The sequence below is a fragment of the Balaenoptera acutorostrata genome, chromosome 1 (assembly GCF_949987535.1).
Source record: "Balaenoptera acutorostrata chromosome 1, mBalAcu1.1, whole genome shotgun sequence".
Classification (NCBI taxonomy): Eukaryota; Metazoa; Chordata; class Mammalia; order Artiodactyla; family Balaenopteridae; genus Balaenoptera; species Balaenoptera acutorostrata.
In genome coordinates, this window is record NC_080064.1 from 10,244,244 (window position 1) to 10,259,311 (window position 15,068).

Sequence of the window (15,068 nt, forward strand, 5' to 3'; positions counted from 1 at the left end):
TCAAAGTATGGAGGCTGTGTTGAGTGAGGACACTAAATGGCAAAATTTCCAAAGAGCAACCCTTTCCTTGGCCTAAATACCAAGACGGGGACCCTCCACTTCCCACCTAACTTGCTCGTCATCTTTGCATCAAGAATGGATGCTATTTACCCTCTCTCTCCCGACTGTCCATTGGCCAGACCCTGTGACTTTGGGCTGGGGGTGGGGGCAGCCACTGGAGCCTAATGCAGGTCAGGCCAAGCAAATCCAGTCTCTTGGGAAGTCCCAGACCCAATCACTGGCCCTCAGTGCTCCAAATGGCCTCAGACACAAGTCCCCAGTCTTGAAGGGACACAGCCCTGTGAGTGCCAGAGGACGTGGTCTCCTGCTCAGCTGCCATTTCTCTTTTCTCCCCTCATTCTGGGCCCTGCAGCAGCTCCTCTGGAAATTCTCTGCCCTCTCCCTCTTCCTTCCTTCAGTCCCTATGGTCCAATCCCACCTGGAGAGGGTCCCAGACATCCTCCCCACCCACCATGTCTCTACAAACCTGTCCCTCGGGATTAATTGCCTGGACCCAGGGTAATGTTCTCATCAAACCTTTATTGATGAGGAAGAAAGATCAACAGCTCCTTGTTTATAGCAAGATATTAGTGGATCTAGAGTGGAACCAGAGCCTGTTGAGAACTAGAGGGGGCAAGGAAGGCCAACACAGAGACCTGAACTTTTAAAAAGGCACAGAGGACAAGACATCTCAGGGCAAGAAGGGATCTGAGTTGGGAGAGAAAAAAGACTTACTGGGCTTGAGGAGAACTTTGTCAGCTCAAGGCCTGGAACAAGAGAGCCACGGAGGGGAGAACCTCTGCAGGGGACTGGTCCCCAGGGCCTCCCATCAGCTGTCACCTCTAGGAAGACCAGAAGAATCAAGATCCTCCTCTGTAACCTGGGAGGGGTCTCCCCCCAGCATTCCTGGGTGCCTCAATGGATCCAGAGGAGCAGTGGGGAACTCTATGCCTTGGGGTTAGTCATAAACTCCAAAATAACTCAGAGGAATTAAAGCAGAATTCCTTGATTTCTGTTGATCCCAGTGGAAGGGTGTCCAAGCATTGTAGCCAGGCTCCAGGTTCTAGAAGAGGTGATGTTGGTGGGCTGCAGAAAGAGAGGACTGCCGAGTTGGTTCACGCTGGAAAGGGAACTGGATGCACAGAAACATTCTAAACCCCTGAACAAAGACCCTGGAGCAATGTTTTGGAATCTCACTTGAGATCTTGTGACTGGAAAAGCAGGACAGGACATGCCCCTGATGGGTTCAGAGGGCTGCTCTGACCTGGGCTGCAAATGAGGTCATGAAGACAGGGAATCAGGACAGGGTAGAAATGCAAAATCCAGGCTCCTCACCTGACCCTGGGAGTCCTGCTTGGCCCAGAATTGGGTGGGAAGTTCGGCACCTCTATGCACCTGTGCTCCCTCCTCCTCGATGCTCAGTGTGTCCCCTGAGCAAACAGGTTCTGAGTGGAGGTGGACAGAGGAGGTTACACTCTACTCAGGGGGAAGGGAGAGGGCTGGGCTTTTTTCTAGAACATTCCAACACTTTGACCCCTCATAGCTCCTTGGATCTCACAGAAGCTGTGATCCTATAGAGACATTCCCGGCTTGGACTCTGCTATTTGTCCATTTACACTGACATAACCTGAAGTCTGTCAGTCAGTCCTTCCTACCACTTAGGTTGTCTGACAACTCAGGGGGCCTTCTGAACCCCTCACCTGAGGGAATCTACCAATTATTCACAGTGTGGAAGTGGGCAGGTTTCTCTCCCAAGCCCACATCTGAATCCACCAGCCTAAAAATGGGAAAAGAGCAGTGAACCTTTCATTTCCTGTGAAGGTTAACTGAGGTAGTGGATAAAAAGTGCTGACACCATTGCTCACCACATTGTGTTCAATAAACAGAGAGGTTTATGATTATCATTGTTACTGATCTCACTCTATTGCAGCTTATTAATAAAGGGGTTTGGTGGTCTGGGAGTTAAAATGTCTATTGAGTGCAATCCAGTTTACCCCAATTTTATGCAAAGGCTATTTATACCCATAGCAGAAATGTGGTGAAAGGAATCTTCCGGAAAGATACCAAGGTGGAGAACACTCTTCAAAACTCCTAGCCTTCTTTGGCAGTTTTATAATTGAATTACTTGGACATCACAGTGAATGGAGGAAAGGAAGGCAAGAAGAACTCTTAGGGGTGGAGGGAGGGTCACACTTTCTTTGCATCCTGAAACTGCAAAAAAATCTCCATGTGATGAAACCCAAGGTGGGAGTCATCCTTGACTATGGCAGATCATTAAACACCAAATATAGCTTTAGAACTTTGTAGGGAAAGGTGTTGGTATTTTTGAACAGTGCTTAATATGAGAAGAACAAAATTTTATTTCTGTGCCTAATGGTGTCACTTTGATCAGAACTTGTGTTGAACTTTCTTAATTTTGAGGAAATAGTAATTATCAGAATATACTTGGACAGGAGTCAGTGGGGTAGTGGTTCAGCTGCCAAAGGTCCTGGACAAAGGCTGTGGATAATTGCCATCTGGGAGCATCCTCTGTGGGAAGAACCTAAAAGAAAATGTTTATTGGTAGCAGCTGCCATGATGAGGACAGGGTTTGGTGCAACTTATCCACATTCATGTCTCCCCCTGGGTCCAAGTTCCCAAACAGCCCACAGTGCCCACGCTCAGTGGCTCTCAGTCTTGGAAATGCCTGACTTCCCAGGGTTCACAGCCTCTCCCTCTGCTCACGTTCTCAGATTAAGTCTTTTCATGCCAGTTTGCTGTGCTGATCTCATCTTTCTGGAAGGAAACACCCCAAACATGACACTGTTTCCCTTTTTAATTTCTAAACTCCACCAAGAGAAAAGTCTTTTAGTCTCCCTCTTCCCCAAGAGAAAAAAAATATTTCACACTGTTTGGGTCATTCAAATGGTGCCTTTAGGAATGGCCTACTCCACACTGCTCAGTCCCCATCCTTACTCCTTATTGTGATTTTGACCTGACTTCTTCCAGAGGAGCCCTGACTTTAGCCTGGGGGACCATGAACATCTCCAATTGCATTTCCCTTGCTCCCTGAATAGGCTCATGATCTGCTATGTTTCTGATGTAAAATCTAAGTGACAACTTGATACAGATAGGAGTTTATGTTGTTTCCTTTGGGAATGACCCCAACGTGTTTTTGAAACTTTAATTGTGGGACATTTTGATTAAGTTGATCTGGCCAAAGTTTCCCCAACAATGATGCTTTCAAGTTTTGTTTTATATTTCCAATGTCAGTAACCAATAATCTCTTCCTTATCTCACACCCATGGCTATAACTGACCCTATTAGTAAAACTCAATCAATGTTTGTGCAGTGAATCAATGATTGAGTCCTTGAATCCCCTCCCCCCCCCCATTTATTCCCTCCTGAATGAATACCAGATTCAATCAGTTCATCTGGTTATAGGCAAAGATCCAATCAGGATTAACATGATGGACGGTCTGGAATCTAATCAGGCATCACTTTCTGATTGGATGGTAGTAGTTGCAAAGGGGGAAGATGTGATTAAAAAGGCCTATAAAAGCCTCAGGCACCAAAGAAGATATGCAGAAACTTCTTTCTCTGGAGTCACTGCCTGGGTTCTCCACCCCATCTGAGGTCTGAGCACCCTGCCACATCAGAGCTGGTAAGTGACAGACCTCAGCTAAAGGCACTCTCATCTTATCTATGGTCAGCAGGTTTTGAATGATGGCATGCAGCTATGGATGGCAGGGAGATTTTCTTTCTTTTCAGATGTACAAATGTAAGGCTTTGATTTTGCCTCTAAGTGTAATTTTGCCTTAATCCCAAACATCTTGATGTGTACTTTGGTTTATATCATTTAAAAATATCTTAACCAACCAGATTTTATTTTTTAATGAAAACATCTGTTTGGAATTTTATTGTTTTATATTAAAAAGCTTTAGTTTGGACAGGGACTTCCCTGGTGGTCCAGTGGTTAAGACTCCACGCCCCCAATGCAGGGGGCACGGGTTCAATCCCTGGTTGGGGAACTAAGATCCCTATGCCTTGTGGTGCGGCCAAAAGATTAAAAAAAAGAAAAAGAAAAAGAAAAAGATTTAGTTTGCACAAATGGCATTCATTTTAGGCATATCTGCTTCATCTTTCCCAGCGCAGTTAACTGTGGAAACTGAGATTGGAGACTGTGTTGGGCCACAAGATGCTCCTATTCCCATAGTTTTAGGGCCCTAAGTGGTGGTCTGAAAGGTTTCCCCCAAAAAAAGACTGGGGTCAGCCTTCAGGCTCATGGTACCCACTTCCCAGTGCAACCTAATTGAGCAAAGCAGTGAATGGAAATGGATGGGCGAGTGGTTGGGTTTCTTCCTCCTTGGTACTTGTGAGAAGCTTGTTCTGGTGCCCATAGGAGCAAAAAACTATGGCTTTGGGCCCACTGAGCCCAGAGTGGAATTCTGCTAAACTGAGGCTCTTCCACCACTGCTAGAGCAGTGACTTTGGCTCTGAGTTGGTTCTTCTGAAAGGTGGGGAGACCGAGTAAGGGGTGCTCATGATTAACCTGAGAAAGATTCCTTGTGCCCTGCAAGTTTCCACAGGATTCCTTTAGGAGCAGAGTCACGATGAGTGTCCAGAACCCCCTGAGACTCCTGGAACTGGCGGGAATGAGCTTGCTGAGGGATGAGGCCTCAGCCATCACGGCTCTGAAGGATCTGCCCACAGAGCTCTTCCCCCCAGTGTTCATGGAGGCCTTCCATGGGAGATACAGTGAGACCCTGAAGGCCATGGTGCAAGCCTGGCCCTTTGTCCGCCTGCCTCTGGGGGGCCTGATGAAGATGCCTCATCTGGGAACCTTACAAGCAGTACTGGATGGGCTTGATATCCTGCTTGCACAGAAAGATCATCCCAGGTGAGTCTGATCAAGGTGGTAAGATTTTGGGCAGCCCTGAAGAGAAAGCTGAAGTCAGGAGAGTGGATGGACAAGGGATGGAACAGAGGCTTCTGATGTTGTCAATGAATAAACACAGAGACTTGGCCATTGCTGAGCTCATTTTGGGAAATGCCTTCCAGCAGTGTATGAATGCCTAAGATGCAGGGGAGCCTGAAAGTACATTTCTCAGCCAGGGATGCGTAAGGGTAATAGGTGTAGAAAGCCAGAAAGGATGGAAGGGGAAAGGAGATGGAAGAATGTGAGGCAGAGAGGGAAGAAGAGGGCAAGACAGCAGGTGATGTCAGGAATGTGAAGTAAAAGCTCAGGTGGGAAGTCTGAGTGTTGCCTAAATTCTGAGACTGTGCTTTCATTTTGTGTGGATCTTAAACCATAGCTGCCAATCTGCTGTTTTCCCACAGGAGGTGCAAACTGCGGGTGCTGGATTTAAGAAATACCAGCCAGGACTTCTGGAGAATGTGGTCTGGAGACAGGACCCATGGATGTTCAAGCTCACTGATGGCACAAGTGGCTGAGGACAGGTCAAGGACAAAACAGCCCGTGGCTCCCTTGGAGGTATTCATAGAACTTCATCTCAAGGAGAGGACCCTGGATGGATTCCTCACCTACCTCATCAGGTGGGTGGAGCAGAGAAAAGCTTCCATACACCTGTGCTGTAAGAAGCTGAGGATTCTTTCATTTCCCATGGAAAATATTATGAAGGTCCTGAGTATGGTGCAGTTGGACTGTATTCAGGAGGTACAAGTGAATTGCACCTGGCATCTGTCCACCCTGGCCATGTTTGCTCCTCTCCTGGGCCAGATGGGTAATGTGCAGAGACTCCTTCTCTCCCACATCCACCTGTCTGCACCTGGGGAGCAGGAACAGCAGCACTTTGTCCAAATTACCTCTCAGTTCCTCAGGCTGCACCATCTCCGGGATCTCCATCTGGAATCTCCCTCCTGCCTTGAAGGATGCCTGGACCAGATGCTCAGGTGAGTGCACACCATTGGCCAGGTAACAGTGAACACAACACTAGAATATCAAAAGCACTGTCCCTTTTGCTTCTCTATCCTGAACTTTGGTATCACATAACCATCCAAATCAAGGTAGGGGCCCAAACTGGGATAGAGCCTCTAGAAAGGGACACCCTGCTAGGAAGCTATAGACTAGGGGTTAGGATCTAGTGGTGTGGGTATATGACTTCTTCTTTAGGAAGAGATATCTTGGTTTAGATGAATTAGGAAAATAACTAAGGGAAGGGGGCATTGAAGAGGGAAAACTCCATCAGGCCTGAGCATTTCTAAATGGAAGCTCTGTGCTCACCAGTGTTGTGACCACAATGAGCCTGTCTCAAATTCCCTGTTTGTAAAAGGTTGTTTTTTGCTCCTGATAAGGTAATTAATATATGGATAATGCGTGATTCTGGAGATGATAGTAATAGAGCAGGAGCCTAAAGCAGAATAAAAATTGGTAGATGGTTTGCAGATGATGCAGGAATGTAACTGAGCCCCTGCAGACTGGCAACCTCAGTTGATGTTGTGAGATCTTGCCCAGGTTGTCCACTATGCATGTCACCCAGAAGCCTCACCTGGCCTGAGACATGGGTGCCTGTGACCCAAGCATGGGCTGAAGGAAGCCTGAGTAGGAAGCATTTTATGTATGTATCTTACTATTAAAATTCAGTGATGCCCACTCTTTACTGGGACAAGGTGTCAGACTCTCCCCTGAGCGTGTTCTAGTGTACTCCATTATCTTCATTCATCCTCATAAGAAGTGTAGTAAGTTTTTCTCTGCTTGACTGATGAGGAAAGAGAGCTTTCAACTTGACTCAGTCACACAGGAAGGTGAAAGGACTCAGGTTAAAATGAGACTGGGCATTCTGGGTATTGATGGTTATCAGATGATCAGACTAACCTTGGGCTTGGGCAAATCACTTGTCTCCCTACTTGAGGTCAACTTCCACATCGCTTTCTAAGACCTAATTGCTCTGTTTCTCCCCAGGTGCCTGATGACGCCCTTGGACAACCTTGCAATAACTCACTGCCTCCTTTCGGATTCAGACTTGAGCCATCTGTCCCAGTGTCCGAACATCAGTCAGCTAAAGAGCCTGGATCTGAGTGGTGTCACCCTGACCTACTCTAGTCCTGAGCTCCTCCCAGTTCTGTTGGAGAAAGTTGCAGCCACCCTCCAGGAACTGTATTTAGAGCAATGTGGGATCAGGGACTCTCACCTCGAAGCCATCTTGCAATCTCTGAGCCACTGCTCTCAGCTCATGTTCTTCAGCCTGCGTGGAAACCTCATCTCCATGGCCATCATGGAGAAGCTGCTGCGACACACCTCCGGGCTGCCCAGCTTAAGTCAAGAGCTGTATCCTGTCCCTCAGGAGAGTTACAGCTCTCAGGGGATCCTCCAACTGGGAAGATTTGCCCAGTGTCAGGCTGAACTGTTTGAGATTCTGAGAGTCTTAGGACATCCCAGGATCATCTGGATTAGTTCCAGCCCCTGTCTGCACTGTGGAGATAACATATTCTATCATCCCCAGCCCATCATATACCTCTGAAATACCCCTAACTACTTGGGTGCATCTAAAAGCTTTCTTCTGAGCACTTGGAAACTGATATCTAGGACATAGTTCCATCATGAAGGGAAAACAGACCCATGGTTTCAGACATCTGCTCAGTGTGAATGGGAGAAGAAAAAGTGATTAAGGGAGGGTGCATGAATGCAGAGGGAAAAGTTGACTCTGACAGGTAATAGTCCTTTTGGGGAAATGTGTCTTATAGAGTTAGAAATATGAACCTAAATTTCTGGAGGTGGATTGAGTCTTGAGACCCATGTGTTGGAGTTATCCCTGGGTAGATGGCTGTAAACGAATGGTCGGAAATAAAGAGACTCTCAGTGTAAACTGACTGCTGCCCTCCATGCTGTATTATCCTGATTTCTCAGTTTATACCACAGGAATCTCCAGATACTGATGGAAGAAAAAAAATGGCTCTGAATTGTCTATGATCTCTAATCTTACCATTCCTGCCAGTTCTTTAGTCTGGGGCATCTCTTACTTCCTTGCTTATTTCTGTGGCTGTTCTGTGGGTTAATACACACAAAGAGGAACATACTCAGTGGTCAGTGAGCCACTGGAGTGAAGAGCTCTTGGCAGGGCCCTCACTGCTGGCTCAGGCCATGACCCTGGACGTAAGCAGTCCTCATGGTTCTCCTGGTGGGTCCATAAGTCTCAGTTCTTGACTTTTCAGTGTAGGGGGAATGGGCTTTACTGCACAAGGCATGGCTCCCAGTTCTGGAAGGGGTCATCCACACTGCAGATAAGCTGAACCTCTGGACCCATGGTGAGTAATGGTCCTTCCTGAATTAATCTAGTTGGATCAGGGAAGTTACACAAATTTCTTTTAGCAAACTACTAAAATCATACAGGCATGTAACATGGTTTTAGTGTTTTTATACCTCATTAAAAATTATATCCTTTCAGGACTTCCCTGGTGGTGCAGTGGTTAAGAATCTGCCTACCAATGCAGGGAACACAGGTTCGAGCCTGGTCTGGGAAGATCCCATGTGCCGCGGAGCAACTAAGCCTGTGTGTCACAGCTACTGAGCCTGCACTCGAGAGCCTGCAAGCCATAACTTCTGAGCCCGTGTGCCACAACTATTGAAGCCTGTGCACCTAGAGCCCGTGCTCCACAGCAAGAGAAGCCACCACAATGAGAAGCCCCACTCGCTGCAACTAGAGAAAGCCCAAGAGCAGCAACGAAGACCCAACACAGCCAAAAATAAATAAATAAATAAATTTGTTTTAAAAAATTATATCCTTTCAGGGGCTAGATTATATCAATGAGAGACTGAACTTATTCCCATAAAACCTCCTATTTCTCACCATCAGGGAAGACTAGAATAGCATGTTTTGCCATCAGATAATCAGGATGTATAATGTATAGCAAAACACTTGTGGGTGTATGTGACCTCCTTGCCTGTGGTAAGACTGTATTTGTCAGGGTTCTCCTGAGTAACCAGTAGGGTACATCTGATTGTTGAGCAATGTGTCAGTGAGGGTTACCACCCCCTTCTCAGTTGAAAAATCCCCATATAGCTTATCGTCTGCCCTCCGTATCCTCATTTCCACATCCTTGGTTCCACTAACTAGATCCTGTAGAACTATATTTACTCTTGAAAAACTCTGTGTGTAAGTGAATCTGACCATTTCAAACCAGTGTTTTCCAGGGTCACCTGTATATATATTAAAGGAGATTTATTATGGGAATGGGCTTGCATGATTACAGAGGCTGAGAAGTCCCACAGCTTGCTGTCTGTAAACTAGAGAGTCAACAAAGCCAGTGGTATAACTCAGACTGAGGATTAAGGCTGAGAATCAGGTAAGCTGATGGTGTTACTCCAAGTCTGAGGCCAAAGACCTGAGAACCAGGGGACCACTGGTTTAAGTTTCACAGTATGGAAGCTTGAGAGCCAGAAGCTTTGATGTTCATGGGTAAGAAGAGAGAGAAGAAGAGAATTTGCCCTCCTTGTTTCATTCAGAATCCAAGGATTGCATGATGCCCACCCACATTGATGAGGGCAGATCTCTTCACTCAGTCTACTGTTTCCAATGTTAATTTCTTCCAGAAACACCCTTATCCAAAATTCATTTTTTACCATCATTTTTTTGCACAGCAATATTCATACACAAAAAATTTAACCATCATAGTGACTTAGCAAAGGGCATTCACAGCAAAGCTCCCTGCTGAGGATTCAGGGGCTGGTGTTGTTGACTCATTAAGGGAGGGGAAATAGGGTTGGGGAGACCTTAGGTAAAAGCTCAGTTTTCTTGTGAAAGAAAGACAATGTTACAAACCTAGTTTCTGGGATTTTTGTAGGATCCAATGAGATGATGCACTTGTGGACTTGGCACCCAACCTAGCAAACAGTAAGACATTATTAAATGAGTTTTTTCCTTCATAGCAGAAACCCCCAGGATTCTTTATCCCTCTAGCTTACCCTCTATTCCTTACAACAGGGAGAACAAACCCAGGACATGAAATGTGTCTCAGCATTTACATGTGGCCACCAATGAATCATTATTTACCAAGCTGCTCTAGTAGCCAGTGCAGGGAGGGTTGGGCATGGACATAGGAGTGATTGGATTCATCTCTAGTTATAGACATTCTGAGCCTCTAGTCTCGTAGGCCACCTGCTGGTTGATCAGGCCAGAGGATATAAATTTGGCCTGTTTGGCAGACAGGACAGCACAGTTCAGTATTTTTTTAAAAATCTGCTGTTATGTAAATGCTAGTTGACTAAATAATTGTGCTGTGATTCATTTAAATATTAAAGATATAAATGTTCTTATAAAACTATAAAGGAAATTTAGTATTTTAAAGAATGCATGTGGGTTTTAAAAAAATGTTTAACTTGGTTTGGAGTCTCAAAACAAATAGGACTTAAAAACTGATTTTAAAAATCAATGAGCATTGGGACTTCCCTGGTGGTCCAGTGGTAAAGAATCCTCCTTCCAATTCAGGGGACACGGGTTTGATCCCTGGTCGGGGAACTAAGATCCCACATGCCACAGGGTAACTAAGCCCATGGGCCACCACTAGAGAGAGAAAACCTGCACACCACAACTACAGAGAAGCCCGTGTGCCACAACAAAGACCCTGCGCTGCAACGAAAGATCCCATGCTGCAACGAAAGATCCCACGTGCCTCAAGGAAGATCCCAAGTGCCGCAACTAAGCCCTGACGCAGCCAAAAACAAACAATGAGCATTAATTTTTTCTCCTTTAGAACACATTTAAATTAATAAAATTTTAGAGCTAGAAGGATTACAATTATATTTATAATAGTAGATTTTATTTATTTTTTTTATTTTAAATTTTTATTATTTATTTATTTTTGACTGCGTTGGGTCTTCGTTGCTGCACGCGGGCTCCCTCTAGCTGCAGCGAGTGGGGGCCACTCCTCGCTGCGGTGCATGGGCCCCTCACTGCGGCGGCCTCTCCCGTCGCGGAGCACGGGCTCTAGGCACACAGGCTTCAGCGGTTGTGGCACGCAGGCTCAGCAGCTGTGGCTCACGGGCTCCAGAGTGCAGGCTCAGTAGTTGTGGCACACGAGCCTAGTTGCTCCGCGGCATGTGGGATCCTCCCGGACTAGGGCTCGAACCTCTGTCCCCTGCACTGGCAGGTGGACTCCCAACCACTGCGACACCAGGGAAGCCCCAGATTTTAATTTTTAGAGCAATTTTTGATTCATAGTGAAACAGCAGAAAGTACAGAGAGTTCCCATTTAACTCATGCCCCCACCATATGCACAGCCACTCTATCAACATCTCCACCAGAGTAGATTTATTATAAATCATGAATCTACATTGAAACATCATTATCACCCAAATTTCACAGTTTACACTAAGGTTCACCCTTGGTGTTGTGTATTCTCTGAGTTTTGGCAAATATATAATTGTATACCCTACAGAGTAGTTTTACTGCCGTAAAAATCCTCTTTACTCTGCTATTTATCTTTCCATTCCTGCAACCCTGGCAACCACTTATATTTTTTATTTCCCCAGAGCTTTGCTTTTTCCAAAATGTTGTATAATTGGAATCATCCAGTATGTAGCCTTTTCAGATTGGCTTCTCAGTTAATGATATACATGTAAGTTTCCTCCATGTCTTTTCATGTTTTGATAACATTCCATTGTCTGCACATACCAGAGCTTATTTAGTCATCTACTGAACAACATCTTGGTTGCTTTCTTGGTTTGCCACCATGAGCATCGGTGTGCACAATGGTGTGGACATAAGTTTTCAACTCATTTGGGTAGATACCAAGGAGCAAGATTGCTGGATCATATGAAAAAGTTGTGTATTACAATTATTTTTCTATCTTGACAATCTTACCTGTTAGAGATTATCTCATAAAGGGAAGGGACTGTGTCTCTATCACCTTGTGGTCCCACAACTGAACAAGAAGCCCGGTGAGGCAGTAAATGTCTATAACTGCAGGTGCATGGAACATTTTAACATCAGTTTATAGCCAAATGTTATTTTGCACTGCAATGCAGATTTGGGGAAAGTCAACATTAGCAGGCTACTGATAACATAAGTAAGTTGGATATGGAAGAAATAGCACTTGTGTTCTATTTGTACCTATAAATTATACATGAAAGTATAAGCAAGCAGGACTCTCTGGGGCCTTCTCGGGGCAGATCCCCACCATATTCTCCTCCTGCCTCCTGTTTGTAGAAAATCTTTAGCCTCCTAGGACTTCCCCAAGTTACAAAGAATAAATTGAATAACAAAATATGAGAAAATGCAGAAACAAAGGAAAACAGTCAAGCAAGACAAAATAATAATACTTTAGCCATTAAACAAAGTAAAGAACATTTAGTTCCTCCTCACAAGCTATAGATAATATTCTGAGCCATAGCCTTTGAGCTGTTTTGCAGATACAGAACCTCCCATCAGGTGGAAGAAGTTAATTGTATCCAGACCACAAGCACATACACCACAGACCAGTTGGAACCAGAAGGTTGATGATGCTGACTCCCAATTACATCACCATCAGCCAATCAGAAGAATGTCCACGAGCTAATCATCCACCCCACAACAGTCTCCTGTCTTTAAAAGACTTTCCCTGAAAGTCATTAGGGAATTTAGCCTTTTAAGGAATAGTTGTCCTTCACACTCACAGAACCCATGATATCAGATGGATGAAAGACCAAATGTGGGAGGCTGATCCAGACTTAGAAAGGAGGGTGACAATTTCCAAAGCATAGAAGAGATGTTGGCTCCCTGTCATCAGTTATGCCATAAGAGGAAGGCAGTCACCCTTTCACACTACTCTTGGTAATTTTCTCACAAAGAAACAAAATACTTTAGTTCTAAATGTTTTAAATTACAGTGTACTAAGCACTAGTTTTCATTTACCTATATATTTATTACCACAGCAAGAAAGTTCTTAAATTTTTTAAAGGCCACAGGATAACCATAGTTCTTCTTTTTGATTATTAAGATTGGGTTGTAGTTCAGTTTGCACATTCATTTTTATCATTGTTGGGGAGGAAACATGTTTCTTCTACCCTTATAGGTTCTTCACCTGGTCTAATAATCAAGTTGACATAGGACAGATTAACAGGAGAAAAAAAGAAGTTTAAATGGGAATGTTCAGGCAACCCACAAGCACAGTAAGACCAAGGAGAAGCCAAGCAGTTGAGGCTTATGTGTGATCTCAGGACATGGAATGGGAGAGGGGGCCTGGGCTTCAGGAGGGTGATTCACAGAAGAGCAGGTGTTTGGTAATTAGATAGTTGTCCTGCCATATAGATACTTCATTCAGATAAAGCTATCTCTTGGTAATAGCTCTCTCTCTGGCCCAGGCCCCCCTTCTAAATTTATTTAGGTAGTTCAGAGAGAGGTAAAACGTTTTCTTTGTTTGTTTCAGTCTACTGGGTTTTGATTGCCTACAGCTCAAAATAATATGCATACCAAAGTAGCACATTTGGGGGTGGAGGGGCTCATTCTGAACTACTATAGTCTAGGTACAGTTCTGCCTGTATTAAATTTATTTTTCTGATTATGTATTTTTTTTGTCTGCCTCAATAGAATGTAAGGTTTGTACCTATGGGATAACATGAGAGTAAGACCATGTTATATTCATTGGATGTTTCCCCATCACCCAGAATAGCAGTTGGCACACCCTAGATACTCAGTAAATGCATTTTTCTAATTGAGTAATAATTGACAAATAAAATTGTAGATATATCAAATGTGCAATGTGATGATGTGATATACATATACATTGTGAAACGATTACCAAGATCAGGATAATTAAGACATCCATCACCGCATAGTTGACTTTGTGTGTGGGGGGGTGGGGGTTGGGGTTGGGAATGCTTAAGATCCACTGTCAGCAAATTTCAACTATACAATATATTAACAGCTATAGTCACTGTGGGTGTATTGGATACTTGAAGAGATATCTGAACACCCATGTTCACTGCAGCATTATTCACAATAGCCAAGATATGGAAACAACCTAAATGTCCTTTGATGGATGAATGGATAAAGAAAAAGTGGTATATATACATAATGGTATATTATTCAGCCATAAAAAGAAGGAAATCCTGCCATTTGTAAAATTATGTTTGGACATGGAGGATTTTATGCTAAGAGAAGTAAGCCAGAGAGAGAAAGGCAAATACTGTATGGTATCACTTATAAGTACAATCTAAAAAAAAAGAAAGAAAGAAAAGAAAAGAAATTTCTCAGAAACAGAATATAATGGTGGTTGCTAGGGGCTGGAGAAGGGAGAAATGGGGTGATATAGGTCCAAACGGTACACATTTTCAGTTATAGAAAGAATAAATAAAAGCTTTAAATGAATCAAGGAGAGAGATGTGAGGGGGCATTATTGGATATTGAGTACTAGGGGGTGTCACATGTGTTGGGGACATCCCAGGGAACTTGTCCACAGAGCCCCTGCCCCCAGGGGTTCTGCAAGTCCTCAACCCTGACATTAGAAGATTTTTCCCACAAAAGGAGGCCAGTGCCCCTGAAGCCACTGTGCTCCTCCTTCATTTGTGCCAGGCAGCCAATAGGTCTTGGTTTGACTTTCATCTCCCATGACCTTTCTACAGATCAAAGTAGGCAATCTGGTGTCACTTGGATGAGAAAGACATCCTCCTAAAAAGCACAATTCTCAAAGTCTGGAGGCTGTGATGAGTAAGGAGACTAGACTTAAAAATTTCCAAAGAGCATCCTTTCCTGGCTTAAATGCCAAGATGGGGACCCTCCACTTCCCAACTAACCTGCCCCTCATCTTTGCATCCACAATGGATGCTATTCACTCTCTCTCTTTCCAGACTGTCCATTGGCCAGACTCCATGCCCTTGGGCAGGGGGTGGGGGCAGCCACTGGAGCCTAATGCAGGTCAGGGCAAGCAAATCCAGTTCATTGGGAACTCACAGCCCCAAATCCAGGCCCACAGTGACCCCCAGTGATCTAGACACAAGTCCCAAGACTTGAAAGGACACAGCTCTGTGACAGCCAGAGGACATGGTCTCCAGGCTGTCTGTGATTTCCCTCCTTCCCCCTTATTCTGGGCAACACACCAGCTCCTATGGACATTCC

The 15,068-nt window shown here is 44.7% G+C and overlaps 1 protein-coding gene across 1 annotated transcript; it reads left to right on the forward strand.

The window, feature by feature from the left end:
* The first annotated feature begins 3,608 nt into the window (after positions 1-3,608).
* Positions 3,609-8,357, forward strand: LOC103000409 (PRAME family member 12-like). Its single transcript, XM_007170060.2, has 4 exons — positions 3,609-3,682; positions 4,599-4,918; positions 5,359-5,931; positions 6,941-8,357. The coding sequence occupies exons 2-4, from the start codon at positions 4,632-4,634 to the stop codon at positions 7,497-7,499; spliced, it is 1,419 nt and encodes a 472-aa protein (XP_007170122.1). The 5' UTR covers positions 3,609-3,682; positions 4,599-4,631; the 3' UTR covers positions 7,500-8,357.
* Positions 8,358-15,068: the final 6,711 nt, after the last annotated feature.

What these genes read in the sequence shown, in the direction of transcription:
- LOC103000409 (XM_007170060.2), top strand. Translation starts at nt 4,632, where the DNA reads ATGAGTGTCCAGAACCCCCTGAGACTCCTGGAACTGGCGGGAATGAGC. An exon ending in GCACAGAAAGATCATCCCAG is followed by an intron (nt 4,919 to 5,358) that starts GTGAGTCTGATC and finishes GTTTTCCCACAG; the next exon opens with GAGGTGCAAACTGCGGGTGC. An exon ending in TGCCTGGACCAGATGCTCAG is followed by an intron (nt 5,932 to 6,940) that starts GTGAGTGCACAC and finishes GTTTCTCCCCAG; the next exon opens with GTGCCTGATGACGCCCTTGG.